General features: G+C 42.9%; 1 protein-coding gene across 6 annotated transcripts in view; it reads right to left on the minus strand.

Annotated features, from left to right (window-relative positions):
• LOC121269706 (centrosomal protein of 164 kDa-like) overlaps positions 1-14,416 on the minus strand; it is a 208,208-nt gene that overhangs the window by 70,374 nt on the left and 123,418 nt on the right. For all 6 annotated transcript variants that reach the window (XM_041174537.1, XM_041174536.1, XM_041174535.1 and 3 more), the window contains one exon: positions 12,223-12,294. In XM_041174537.1, coding sequence (XP_041030471.1) covers positions 12,223-12,294 — 72 coding nt within the window. The remainder of the gene's footprint in view (positions 1-12,222; positions 12,295-14,416) is intronic.

A 14,416-nucleotide genomic window follows, 5' to 3' on the forward strand; every position in this document is an offset into this window, starting at 1 on the left:
CTCATCAGTAGCACACTAGACTGGTCTATTTTTTTTTATCAACAACATAGTTACATTTTTTGAGATATCATCTTTTAAAAATTCTTTCATGCATGGGCATTGCTGGCAAGGCCAGCATTTGTTGCCCATTCTAATCGCCCTTAAGGTGGTCATGAGCCATGTTCTTGAACTGCTGCAATCGAACTAGTGCAGACACACCCACAGTGGTGTTAGGGAGTTGCAGGGTTTTGATCCCATGACAGTGAAGGAACGACGATATAGTTCCAAGTCGGGATTGTGTTTGGCTTGGAGGGGACTTGCAAGGCGGTGCTGTTCCCATGCGTCTGCTGTACTTGGCCTTCTAGGTGGTAGAGGTTGTGGGTTTGAAAGGTACTGTCGAAGAAGCCTTGGTGAATTGCTGCAATGCATCTTGCATATGGTACACACTGTTGCCATTGTTTGTTGATGGTGGGGGGATTGAATTGGTGGATGGGGTGCTGATCAAGCAGGTCTTGCTTTACCCTGGGTGGGGAGGCGATGGCATAGTGGTATTGTCGCTGGACTAGTAATCCAGAGACCCAGGGTAATGCTCTGGGGACCAGGGTTCAAATCCCACCACAGCAGATGGTGGAATTTGAATTCAATAAAAATCTGGAATTAAAAGTTTAATGATGACCATGAAACCATTGTCGACTGTTGTAAAAACCCATCTGGTTCACTAATGTCCTTACCTGGTCTGGCCTACATGTGACTCCAGACCCACAGCAATGTGGTTTACTCTTAAATGGCCTAGCAAGCCACTCAGCTGTAACAAACCGCTACAAAGTCACAAAAGAGGAATGAAACAAGATGGACCACCCGGCATCGACCTAGGCACCGGAAATGACAATGGCAATCACAGCTCTGTCAATCCTTACTAACATCTGGGGACTAATGCCAAAATTGGGAGAGCTATCTCACAGACTAGTCAAGCAACAGCCTGACATAGTCATCCTCACAGAATCATAACTTACAGATAATGTCTCAGACGCCACTATCACCATTCATGGGTATGTCCTGTCCCACCGGCAGGACAGATCCAGCAGAGGCAGCAGCACAACGTTATGCAGTGAGGAGGGAGTTGCCCTGGGAGCCCTCAACGTTGACTCCGGACCCCATGAAGTCTCATGGTATCAGGCCAAACACGGGCAAGGAAAATTCCTGCTGATTACCACGTACCACCCTCCCTCAGCTGATGAATCAGTGCTCCCTCATGGATCACAAGCATCACTTGGAGGAAGCACTGAGGGTAGAAAGGATGCAGAATGTACTCTGGGTGGGGGACTTCAATGTCCATCACCAAGAGTGGCTCGGCAGCACCACTACTGACCGAGCTGGCCGAGTTCTAAATGACATAGATGCTAGACTGGGTCTGTGGCAGGTGGTGAGAGAACCAACATGAAGGAAAAACATACTTGACCTCATCCTCACCAACTTGCCTGCCGCAGATGCATCTGTCCATGACAGTATCGGTGGGAGTGACCACCGCACAGTGATTGTGAAGACAAAATCCCACCTTCACACTGAGGATACCCTTCACCGTGTTGTGTGGCACTACCACCATGCAAAATGGGATAGATTTTGAACAGATGTAGCAACTCCAGACTGGGCATCCATGAGGCACTGTGGGCCTTCAACAGCAGCAGAATTGTACTCAAACACAATCTGTACCTCATGGCCCAATATATCCCCCACTCTACCATTACCAACCCTGCTTCAATGAAGAGTGCAGGAGGGCATGCCAGGAGCAACACCAGGTATACCTAAAAATGAGGTGTCAACCTGATGAAGCCAAAACACAGAACTACTTGAGTGCCAAACAACATAAGCAGCAGGTGATAGACAGAGCTAAGCGATCCCACACCCAACGGATCAGATCTAAGCTCTGCAGTCCTGCCACATCCAGTCATGAATGGTGGTGGGCAATTAAACAACTCACTGGAGGGGGAGGTTCTACAAATATCCCCATCCTCAATGATGGAGGAGCCCAGCACAGCAGTGCAAAAGATAAGGCAACAATTCGCAACAATCTTCAATCAGAAGTGCCGAGTGGGATGATCCATCTCTGCCACCTCCGGAGGTCCCCAGCATCACAGATGCCAGTCTTCAGCCAATTCAATCCACTCCACGTGATATCAAGAAATGGCTGAAGGCACTGGATACTGCAAAGTCTATGGGCCCTGACAATAGTCCGGCAATAATACTGAAGACTTGTGCTCCAGAACTTGCCGCGCCCCTAGCCAAGTTGTTCCAGTACAGCTACAACACTGGCATCTACCTGGCTATGTAGAAAATTGCCCAGGTATGTCCTTTACACAAAAAGCAGGACAAATCCAAACCGGCCAATTACCGCCCCATCAGTCTACTGTCTATTTACTCTTGATCATCAGCAAAGTAATGGAAGGGGTCATCAACAGTGCTATTGAGCGGCACTTGCTTTGCTTTGCAATAACCTGCTCACTGATGCCCAGTTTGGGTTCCGCCAGGGCCACTCAGCTCCTGACCTCAATACAGCCTTGGTACAAACATGGACAAAAGAGCTGAACTCCTGAGGTGAAGTGAGAGTCGTTGCCCTTGACATCGAGACAGTATTTGACTGAGTGCCACATCAAGGAGCCCTAGCAAAACTGGAGTCAATGGGAATCAGGGGGAAAACTCTCCATTGGTTGGAGTCATACCTAGCACAATGGAAGGTGGTCGTGGTTGTTGGAGGTCAGACATCTCAGCTCCAGGACATCACTGCAGGAGTTCCTCAGGGTAGTGTCCTCGGCTTAACCATCTTCAGCTGCTTCATCAATGACCTTCCTTCCATCATAAGGTCAGAAGTGGGGATATTCGCTTGCACAATGTTCAGGACCAATCGGGATTCCTCAGATACTGAAGCAGTGCACGTCCAAATGCAGCAACATCTGGACAAGGCTTGGGCTGACAAGTGGTAAGTAACATTCGCACCACACAAGTGTCAGGCAATGACCATCTCCAACAAGGGAGAATCCAATCATCACCCCTTGACGTTCAATGGCATCACCATCACTGAATCCCCCACTATCAACATCCTGGGGGTTACCATTGACCAGAAAACTAAGCTGCACTAGCCATGTAAATTCTGTGGCTACAAGAGCAGGTCAGAGGCTGGGAATCGTGCAACGAGTAACTCACCTCCTGACTCCCCAAAACCTGTCCACAACGCACAAGTCAGGAGTGTGATGGAATACTCCCCACTTGCCTGGATGAGTGCAGCTCCCACGCACTTAAGAAGCTTGACAAAGCAGTTCACTTGATTGGCACCACATCCAAACATTCACCCCCTCCACCACCGACGCACAGTAGCTGCAGTGCGTACCATCTAGAAGATGCACTGCAGGAATACACCAAGGCTCCCTAGACAGCACTTTCCAAACCCACAACCACTACCATCTAGGAGGACAAGGGTAGCAGACAGATGGTAACACCACCACATGGAAGTTCCTCTCCAAGTCATTCACCATCCTGACTTGGAAATAACTCACCATTCCTTCACTGTCGCTGGGTCAAAATCCTGGAACTCCCTTCCTAACAGCACTGTGGGTGTACCTACACCACATGGACTGCAGCGGTTCAAAAAGACAGTACACCACCACCTTCTCAAGGGCAACTAGCGATGGGCAATAAATGCTGGCCCAGCCAGTGAAGCCCACATCCCATGAATGAATTTTTTAAAAAAGTGTCGTTGGAGCTGCACTGATCCAGGCAAGTGGAGAGTATTCCATCAATCGCCTGACTTGTGCCTTGTAGATGACGGACAAACTTTCTTGCCTCAGAATTCACCGCCTCTGACCTGCTCTTGTAGCTACAGTATCTATATGGCTGGTCCAGTTCAGTTTCTGGTCAATGATAACCCCCAAGATGTTGATAGTGGGCAATTCAGTGATTTAAAAAGGCTCAATTCATTGCAATGAGAAACAGAGCTCTTTCAAAGAGTGACTAGGAACATTACCCAGTGCATTAACACCCCATGCTGGATACAGTTTGTTGCAAAAGTCAAAATAAACATTGTAGGCAGCAGAAGTTACTATCAGGAGCCCACAAAATTCTCAGTGTTACCACTGGAATGAAGCATATAAGACTCAAGTGGGACTGTTCGTAATCTATGTTTGTATAACGTTGTCTATGACTGCTTTAAGTAATCTATAAACACGTTTTTCAAAACCAGCCTGAAAAACTATTTCAATGAATGCTAAGTTACTTTTATGTTACATTTTACAGTTCTCCAGGATTTTTCCAACTTTTTTTCAAAAATTAATAATAACGTTTGGTGCAATAACATCAGATTTTGTTGTAGAGTTACAATAATTTCAATTTAACTGCTTGCAATAAAGACCTGCATTTCTATAGCACCTTCCAAAACCTCAGAATGTCTTGAAGTGCATTACAAACAAGAGGGGACTTTTTGAATGAAGTCACTGTTATAATGTAGGAAATGCAGCAAACAATTTGTGCACAGCAAGCTCCCACGAAAATCAATGTGATAAAGACCAGTTAATCAGTTTTTTTTAAGTGAGGTTGCTTGAGGGATTAACAGTGCAGGTACTGATAATTCGTCCCAACAGATCCATGCCAGTGTTTATACTCCAGACAAGCCTCCTCTCCCTCCTCATCTAATTAGATCAGCATAACTTTCTATTCCTTTCTTTCTCATGTGTTTATCCAGCTTTCCCTTAACTGTATACATGATATTCGCTTCAACTACTCAATGTGGTAACGAGTCCCACATTCCATCTACTCTCTAGGTGAAGAAGTTTCTCCTGAATTCCATTTTGGATTTATTTGTGGCTATGTTGTATTCATGGCCACTAGTTTTGGTCTCTCCCCAAGTGGGGAGACATCTTTACTACATTTACCCAATCAAATCCTTTTGGAATCAGTACACCTCAAATCCTACAGAAAGTCAGACACCACCAAATGGGGAAAAATATATATGGATATGGATATGTTAATCCTGATGGATTCAGACATACCTTTAGATATTAATTTTAAAGCTATGGCAGATCAGTAGATCTTTCTGTAAAGGTGAAGCAATTTCTATATTAAAGTTTTCATCCAGAACCACATCAGTAATATCCTCTCAGTTGTCAACAAAGATGTCTGTTAGGGGAGGAAACGAGCGGCTTATGACCTTATAATTTCCAAGAAATTATATTTGCTTCCTCAGGCTATCTTCACTTGAAGTCAAAAGATGTGCAGAGAGACTTGCATATCTTATTTACGTACAATGACGAGGAGAGAACGAGGGAGCCGACTGGCCCATAAACTTCATGTACCTTTGAACCTTGAACAGCAAAAATGATCTAGTCATTCATAAGTTTACAGTGAAGTGCTATTATAGTCCTCAAATGATTGTCAGATAATGTTAACTGCATGGCAGATGAAGAGAAAGCTACATTAAAAAAAAGAATGGGCCATCATTACAAATACTGTAGTATGCCTGAAGGGCAACAGAATCTGCATCGTTATATTTCATAGCACACAGAGGAGACGTTAACACACTGAAAAACCAACGTGGTTAGCATTCTCACTACCTTGGAAAAATTTCCCACAATTGCAAAACAGACATATGGATTAGGTTTCCTGGTTTATGCAAAGACTAGGATTCACAGTAGTTTTAACCCAAAGCAAAGTTAGTATTTGTGTATTTTACATATCTTTTTAGAACAATAAAATAAAAAAAAACTCATGTCCAAAACATAGTAATCAGAAAGCCTACAGCTACACTGTTTGCTGTACTGACACGGGATTCATTTTTCTCAGTTGCACAATGATTTATAATGGTTCTGTGTTTCAAACATTTGAGAGCTGAGGCTAGTGCAAAATGAAGAGATGCAGAAACACTGACATCAAAGGGGAAAAGGCAGCAAATGTATTACTGGCATTAAGGGTAGGCATTACAATTGTTTGTCATCTTGGCTCAGTGACTGTATTCTTGCCAAGTCAGACGAGTGAGGGCTCAAGCCCCATTCTAGGACTAGAATAACATAATACAGAATGAAAATTCAGTAAGTAGTAAAGAAGTGTTGCATTGTTAGGCGAACTTTCTTTTGCATGAAACATTAAACATAGGCCCCCATATGTCTGTCTGGGTGAAGGTCAAAGATTGCGCTGCACTATTTGAAGAATGGAGCTCTCCTGGTTTCCAGTTCGATATTTAAATAACATTTATCTCAACTAACTCCACCAAAAGAGATTATCTGATCGTTGTTGCTTGTGGAACCTTGGTGCTTGCAGATCAATTTCCGTGTTTACCTAATAACAACAATAACGACATATTATAAGTAATTGTCACAAACCCTGAGGAACTTACCTTAGCTAGAAGTTGGATATCAGGAGTTTGGAGGTCAGGAACTACAGTTCCCGATAGCCCTCAGGGCTTTTATGCATGCGCCAGCCGAGAAACGGCTGCTTATGTGCAGTTAGATTTTTTCTCATTCTTCAAATGGGAACCAGTCCTGCGTGCCTCTGCAGAAGAAAAGGAAGACAAAAAGTAAAACAGCACAATTCTGCAGGTCAGGTGACCTAAGGAGGTGCCCCAATGAGCAGGACACAAGGGAGGGGACAGGGAGAAGGTCCCAAACCAGGGAGTGGGACGGAAAGAGACCCCAGAAGGAAGTCCTAACTTAAGGGACAAGGATAGGAATCTGAAACAGGTCCTGTTAAGTAAAGTTCAAAGTAAGGAGTAGAGAAATAGGCTCCAAATTAAAGACAGCTGCAGGGAGCAGACCAGAAGCAAAGTGGGCTCAAGAGAAGCCCAGAAGATCCAAGAGGGCAGCCGAACATTGGTGACTCCGTGCTGCGGGCCATAAAGGCAAAGGTGCCCTTTGGAGCAGTGGTGTTCTGCGTGGCATGACCAAAGATATGAAAATATGCTTGGAAGGTAAAGGGGAAAGGAATCTCCGAAGGCAAGACTGAAACTCCAGAGGTGGATTCTTGCTGACACTGTCCGAGTGGGAGTGACTTTTGGAGAGAATTTCAAGGTGAGCTTTTTGAATGTGGAGATTGGAAATCCTCATGACTAACACAGGCCAGAATTTTCTCCTCGGCAATTTGGGGGTGGGGCCCGGTCGCTAAGGGGAAAATGACATGGGATAACGTCAGGAGGAATCCCCGATGTCATCCCAATCCATTTAAATTTTTAGGAAGGTGGGCGGACAGCAAAATCAGCTGTCCGCCTGCCAACCTGTCAATGGCCAATTGAAGCCATTGACAGGCTATTTAAAGTAATTAAAGACCTGCCCATCCAACCTTAAGGTTGGCAGGCAGGCCAGAAGCCCCAGCCAGCTCCAGATTATTGATGAAACTTCATCCACTGGCGGGATGAATTTTCATGTCCACATTTTTAAAAATTAATAAAGTTTATGTGGTCTTTATTAACATGTCCCATCTTGTGTGACATTGTCACATGAGGGGGGCATGTTAATGATTTTTTAATTTTTGTATTTATAAAGCTTTTGGGACTGTCACTGGTCTCCTTGAGACAGGACTTTGTCTCAGGGAGAAGTGCGCTCTTTGACAGCTGGGGAATCCCCCCCCCCGCCACCCCCAAACAAAGGAAGCGCATAGTGCTTCCCGTCAGGGATGCCGCTGGGCGGGCCTTAATTGATGCTACCAGGTCTGCTGAGTATTTCCAACATTTTCTGTTTATATTATTGCAAATTGTCTGATTCAGCAGAGGGATAAAGTTGGCTAGGAAACATGAGTTTGCGACAGGAGTGGGGTGCAAAGTTAATGGTTCAGGTCTTCTCAATATTTAGTTGGAGGAACTATCTGTTCATCTAGTACTGGATGTCAGTTTGACATTTTAGGGGCAGTGAATGGGTCAAGACTGGTGATGCAGAGGTAGAATCTCACTTGTGGAAACTGATTTTGTGTTTGCTGATAATGTTGCTGAAGGGCAGCCTGTAGGTGAGAAATAGGAAGAGGCCAAGAATAGAAGCAGACATCATTCCCATTGCTGAATGTCTTAGTGTTTTGAGTTTGATCAACTATACCCATAAACAGCTGTTACTCACTAATCTAACAAGAAATGAATTTCATAGTACCGTGTTAATTTATGCAATGCCAGTTAACCTCACAACATCCACAACTCTTTTATTGCCAGCAATTCTGGAATGAGGTAGCAAGGTTAAGAAAAGTTGACTGCTATACATTCTGCTGCAACTTGAAGTGACAGGCTGTAAATTCCTTCCCTGCAATGCCCAGTAGTTGAAGGGTCATGAGGACTCAAAACGTCAACTCTTTTCTTCTCCGCCGATGCTGCCAGACCTGCTGAGTTTTTCCAGGTAATTCTGTTTTTGTTTGTGTAGCCAAAATCACCTGTTGGTATTTGTGAAACCTGATCTCTGCTGCAGATGAGTGTTCTTAGTGCCCACCTCTTGAACTGAAGCCAGAAAACAGTGAAGTGAACACACCTAACCTTCAATGACGCACAATGCAAGAAATAGAGTTTAATCCATAAATGTGTCAGTATTATAATTTTATCTAATTAGAATCTTGTACATGTTGAGTGATTAAGCACAGAGCTGCATGCACCAAATTAATTCAGCACTGGGATTATTAAATTGGATTTACTATCAGACAAGTTTAAAATAAAGTTAATTCACTCCCAATGGAATATTGAAGACAGTTTGATTTGTGTACTGAATCAAAAGAAAAAATAAATCACAAAAACATATCCCATTAACCCTACCCTGTCCATGCTGATGAAAGGTTATTGACCCAAAACATTAGCTCTGTTTCTTTCTCCACAGGTGCTGCCTGACTGGCTGTGTATTTTCTGTTTTTGTTTCAGATTTCCAACATTCATGTTATTTTGCATTTGCCCTCCAGGTAAAGAACCAGGGTGTGGAGCACTATGGGGTGGCAGCTGGCTTCCATCCCAGCATCTCTCCCTGGCTGCACAAGTATGATTGGAAACTTACTGTATGGGAAATGCAACATGTGACCATGCAGCCTGCTGTTCATAGCACAATGCACTGGTTTGAGAAAGATGTAAAAATCCAATGCATTCTTATCCTCTTCAGTATACAGGTTTTGTGTTCTGCTGTTGTTTTTACTGTTTCTGTGATCTGTTCCTTTTAAAAATATATATTTTAAATGCAAGATATGAAACATGATGTACATTTATGATAAAGAGAAACAAAGAAAATTTGTCCTAAAAATTATTTCACAATCTCCTAATAACAGCTTCAAAGAAAAAGCTAAATGCCTGGAAGATAAAAATGATATGAAACATCACCAAATGACCACACTGCTCTGTATGAAGCCTGACAGAGCACTCGTTAGTATTAACAAATATTTTTATGCCTTCCAAACAACAGAGAAGTGGTGTGGCCTGCTCCCATTGGCAGGTGGCGATGTCACTTCCTGCAGAGTCGAACAGATGTTAGAAGGGCTTAGCTCTTTTCTTCTGCTGTGTGTGCCTACACCTTCTGCATTTAAAACAGATTTAATTGCATACCCATGCTACATTTTGCTGCACAATCAAATATGGAATATGAAAGGATTGCAGTGAAATTAGACCAGGATATTAAGATATTCAAAAAAGCTTATTTTATGCAGGCTGAGGGATCAGTCCTGCTAATTTTGTATATTTAAATTGTGCACAGCCCCATGGGTACTGACATTTTTAAAAACAAGCACCTGCAGAATATAGCAATCAACAATTCAAAATAAAGTGTGCTTAAATTGAATAAGCACATTTTCAAACAGCTTTTGTGCAGTTAGTTTGAAAGCTTCTTTGCAATTTAATAAATAAGTGGCAGAGCGTTTTCCCCATTTATCTTATTGCAAAATGTAGCTTAAATGATTCATGCTGGAGTAAAGGTACACAGGTGTTGCCTACCCTTTGGTACCTTGTCAAGTGGGCCACTTTGAAATGTGAGCCCAAGTGTTGGGGAGTTATTAAACAATAGGCTCCCGAGCTTGAACCTGTGTTCAGACATCATTTGCAGAAGCAATGGTCATTAAATAGTGGCCAAACGTGAAAATTCTGACCAATCTTCTCCCATTATTGCTGAGGACAATCATGATGACTCTCCCTGCCTTGTGAGAGGAAAAGGGGGAGAAATATTTATATATATCACACACACACCCACACACACTGACCTTCAACCTGCCTGAATATGAATATTCAGGGCGCTTGCGTCAATTAGAAACCAAATTATTTCTATTTCCAGAAATTTAAGAAATGGTTTGCTAAAACTTGGAACACACTGATCAAGGAATTCATCACAAAAATGGATTAAAATTACAAAAATACAAAGATGTTATAAAAAAAATAAGCACTGGCAGAAAGGTGGTACTGTACTGAGATTCCAACACAGCTATAAATCACTTGAGCAAAGATATTATGATTTATGAAACTGCAAGGACATCTTGATTGAGTTTATATTACTGCCTTGTAACTGCTAATCAGCTATAGGCTATAATGGCAAGTTGACCAGCTGGACTTCTTGTGCAAATATTTATCTGATCACTGTACTGGCCAGGACAGATCAAATCCTCTACATAAATAAAGGCTTCCCTGACAGCTACAAGGGTGTCAATGATGTTCATTTCGTGAGCTTTGGGCTAATTCAGTTATTGCTCAATTAGGTTTTTTAGAAAGAAAGAATAAATGCTCCATAAACCAAAGGATATCTCCATTTTAAAAATCACTCGTCACAGCATCAGTTTCAATTTGTAACTCTGCTGAGCTACAATTCTTCTGCTAACATTTATCCCTCCAGCTCTATAAGGCAGCAGCTCAGTGCTTCTTGTTTTGGTGCACAAAGGGTGGAATGCATGAGCATAATGGTTTCTTGGATGGCAATGGAATGGAAACTTTTAATAAAATTTTGAAATAAAAAAAATCCTCCCTTGTGAAGGTGCAGGCTCTTAACAAGGTTAACTCCTCCCAGTATCCCAGGGCAGACGCAGCAGAGGTGGTGGCACAATGGTTTACAGTCGGGAGGGAATTGCCCTGGGAGTCCTCAACATTGACTCTGGACCCCATGAAGTCTCATGGCATCAGGTCAAATTGGGCAAGGAAACCTCCTGCTGATTACCATGAACCACCCTCCCTCAGCTGATGAATCAATTGATGTTGAAAACCACTTGGAGAAAGCACTGAGAGTAACAAGGCACAGCATGTACTCTGGCGGGGTGGGGGGGACATCAATGTCCAGCATCAAGAGTGGCTCAGTAGCACCACTACTGATCAAGCTAGCCAAGTCCTAAAGGACACTGCTGCTAGACTGAGTCTGTGGCAGGTGGTGAGGGAACCAACTAGAGGGAAAAACATAACTGGCCTCATTTTCACCAACCTGTCTGCCACAGATGTATGACAGTATCGGTAGGAGTGACCACCGCGCAGTCCTTGTGGAGACGAAGTTCCACCTTCTCATTGAGGATACCCCCCATTGTGTTGTGAGGCAGTATTGCCATGCTAAGTGGGATAGATTTGAAACAAATCTAGCAACTCAAAACTAGGCATCCAAGAGGTGCTGTGGGCCATCAGCAGCAGCAGAACATAATTTGTAACCTCATGGCCCAGCATATCTCCCACTCTACAATTACCATCAAGCCAGGGGAATCAACTCTGGTTCAACAAAGAGTGCAGGAGGGCATACCAGGAGCAGCACCAGGTAAAAAAAGGGTGTTAACCTGGTGAAGTTATAACACAGGACTACTTGCTTGCCAAACAACATAAGCAGTAAGTGCAGCTCCCACAACACTCCAGGAGCTTGACACCATCCAGGACAAAGCAGTCCACTTGATTGGCACCACATCCACAAACGTTCACTCCCTTCACCACCAATGCACAGTAGCAGCAGTGTGTACCATCTACGAGATGCACTGCAGGAATTCACCAAGGCTCCTTAGACAACACCTTCCAAACCCACAACCACTACCATCTAGAAGGACAAGGGCAACAGACAGATGGGAACACCCCTCCAAGTCACTTACTATCTTGACTTGGAAATATATCGCCGTTCCTTCACTGTCACTGGGTCAAAGTCCTGGAACTCCCTTCCCAACAGCACTGTGGGTGTATCTACACCACATGGACTGCAGCAGTTCAAGAAGGTAGCTCACTACACCTTCTCAAGGGCAACTAGGGCAGGCGATAAATGCTGGCCCAGCCAGCGAAGCCCACATCCCATGAATTTAAAAAAAAATGAGGTAACTTACAAAATTTGTATCACTTTCATCCAAGTCCTCAGATGTTTGTAGTTCCTTAAGTTGTTGACTGGGCTCAGATTCCTGTAGACAAGATAAAGTAGGATTCATTTTAAAGGGTATACGATAAATAGCGGGCATTTACTGTTTTGATCCTTGGAGGTACTTTGATCATCACACGGTCAGAGGCAAAATAAAACTTATGAATTGCCTAATATATCAAAGTTAGGAACTCCACTAAAGGGGAAGGGAATGGGACAGTGAGACTTTTCATTTAAAATACTTCCCCATCTTTACACCATATCATGATAAAAATGATTTATATATTTGTTGCCTTTTTTTCCAAATATTAAATGTTATGCTCGATCTTGAACTGAGCCAAACCTACAGCAAAGTAATGGAATTGCATCATCAGCCTATTTTACACCTGGCATTATTTTTCTTTTCAAAGCAAGTTAAAATTACCCCCATCTGTTCACAGTTAGTCCACTCTGAGATGCCACCAGTGGATGAATAGTCTCCACTGAACTAAATGTGATATGTGTCATCAAACTGTCCTGTGGATTTACTTGGACCTTGCCAAAATGGGGGAAGATTTTTCTGAGTACACTACATAAAGTAGACCACCTCTCTCTGTTCAGCAATAATATAGTGAATGGGGAAGCATATCTGTCTGTTTTCTCTCAGTTTGTGATTTCACACCCCATTCCAGAGTTCCAGCACAAAATAAGAGGATGTTCCAATGCGATGCAGAGGACATGTTGCACAGGTGGAGGAGCCTTCCTTTGGATGAGAGCATAAATCAGGACCCATCTTTGTGTTCTGGTCAGTTCAGCTGGATGCTGAAGATACCATTGTAGAGGGGCCCTGGTCAATAATCCTCCTTCAACCAACATTAGCAAAAACAAAGCAATTGTTCTTTCTTATTACTATTTGTAAACTTTTACAGTGCAAAATGGTTGCTGCACATGAAAAATCACAATTCACTGTAATTCAAAAGCATTCTGAAATATTTTAAAAACTTGATATTGATGCAAGTCTTTCATTTAAAAGCCTTTTCTTCATTTAGATAATTCATCTTGTTTTTCTCAGGCAGCAGCCTTTAACTGGGGAAGCGAGATGAGCAAAACTAGTTGTTGATATCAGTGATGCTTCCTGGCCAACGGAAGGCTACGGGGGAAATTGAGACAAATTTAAATGGTACATGCATGAGGGCAGCTGAAACTTGCCTTTCTGTTCGATCAACTAAGAATGTTAAGAGTGCATCAAATCAGAAGGGACACAAAATTCCCCTGAATAAGTTTATCCCCAATTATAATCAAGGAAGGACTTCTGGTATTGTTGGGTCGCCTTGGAAGATGTTGGGTGTTCTACTCTTAGCAAGAGATCTGGCTGGAGGCAAAGATCCTTTTTCAAAGTAACCTTTATTTATATACTCAGCTATTTCCAGGATTACAAAGCACTAGAACAAAGCTGCTGATCATCTTTCAGATTCTCCTCATTCTCTGCTGAGTGACATCATTATTACATAGCTCCTTATGCACATGCTCAGTAGCTATTGATAAAGTAGTGTTAGAGTTAATCATTTACTCTACATCTTCCAAGTCTTTATCTCTACATACTACATAAATATCCTCCCACACCTCCCCCCTTAGTCTCTGTTTTTACAGCGATAATCTTTATGGTGGTTTCACCAATCTTCCAAAACATGTACTGTTCTATTTGAGGTTGTTGAGGATCTGTTTTCTCCAAACTCAATCTCTGAAGATCATCATTTCTTTCTTATTGGTTCTGTGGTCATAATTTCCTCCTGAGGATCAGAGTATGCAGCACATCCAGCTAATGGCTTCTTGTTCATCAAAATCAATCCCCTTCTATTTCTTTGGATGATACCAGTTTCTATCTGGATAAGATATGATCTTGGTTGTTGCAGCCTCCTTGTTATGGTGGCTTCTCACTGCTAATCCACACCATATCTCCCCTTTTGAGTGTAAGCAAATCATGAGCCATGTGTCGTTGGTTGAAAATGCAGGCTTGGCCTGCTCTATAATCTTCTTCCTTCTTTCAGGCATGGCTGTGGTCCTCTACTGTGACACTTGGCGTTAATATACAAGGAAGGGAAGGAAGTTGGGTTCTTAGGATGCAGTCCATTAAAACCTCAAATCAGGCAAAGTTGTTCTACAACAGTAAAGAGCAGAGACTGAGC

The sequence above is a fragment of the Carcharodon carcharias genome, chromosome 25, assembly GCF_017639515.1.
Source record: "Carcharodon carcharias isolate sCarCar2 chromosome 25, sCarCar2.pri, whole genome shotgun sequence".
NCBI classification, from domain to species: domain Eukaryota; kingdom Metazoa; phylum Chordata; class Chondrichthyes; order Lamniformes; family Lamnidae; genus Carcharodon; species Carcharodon carcharias.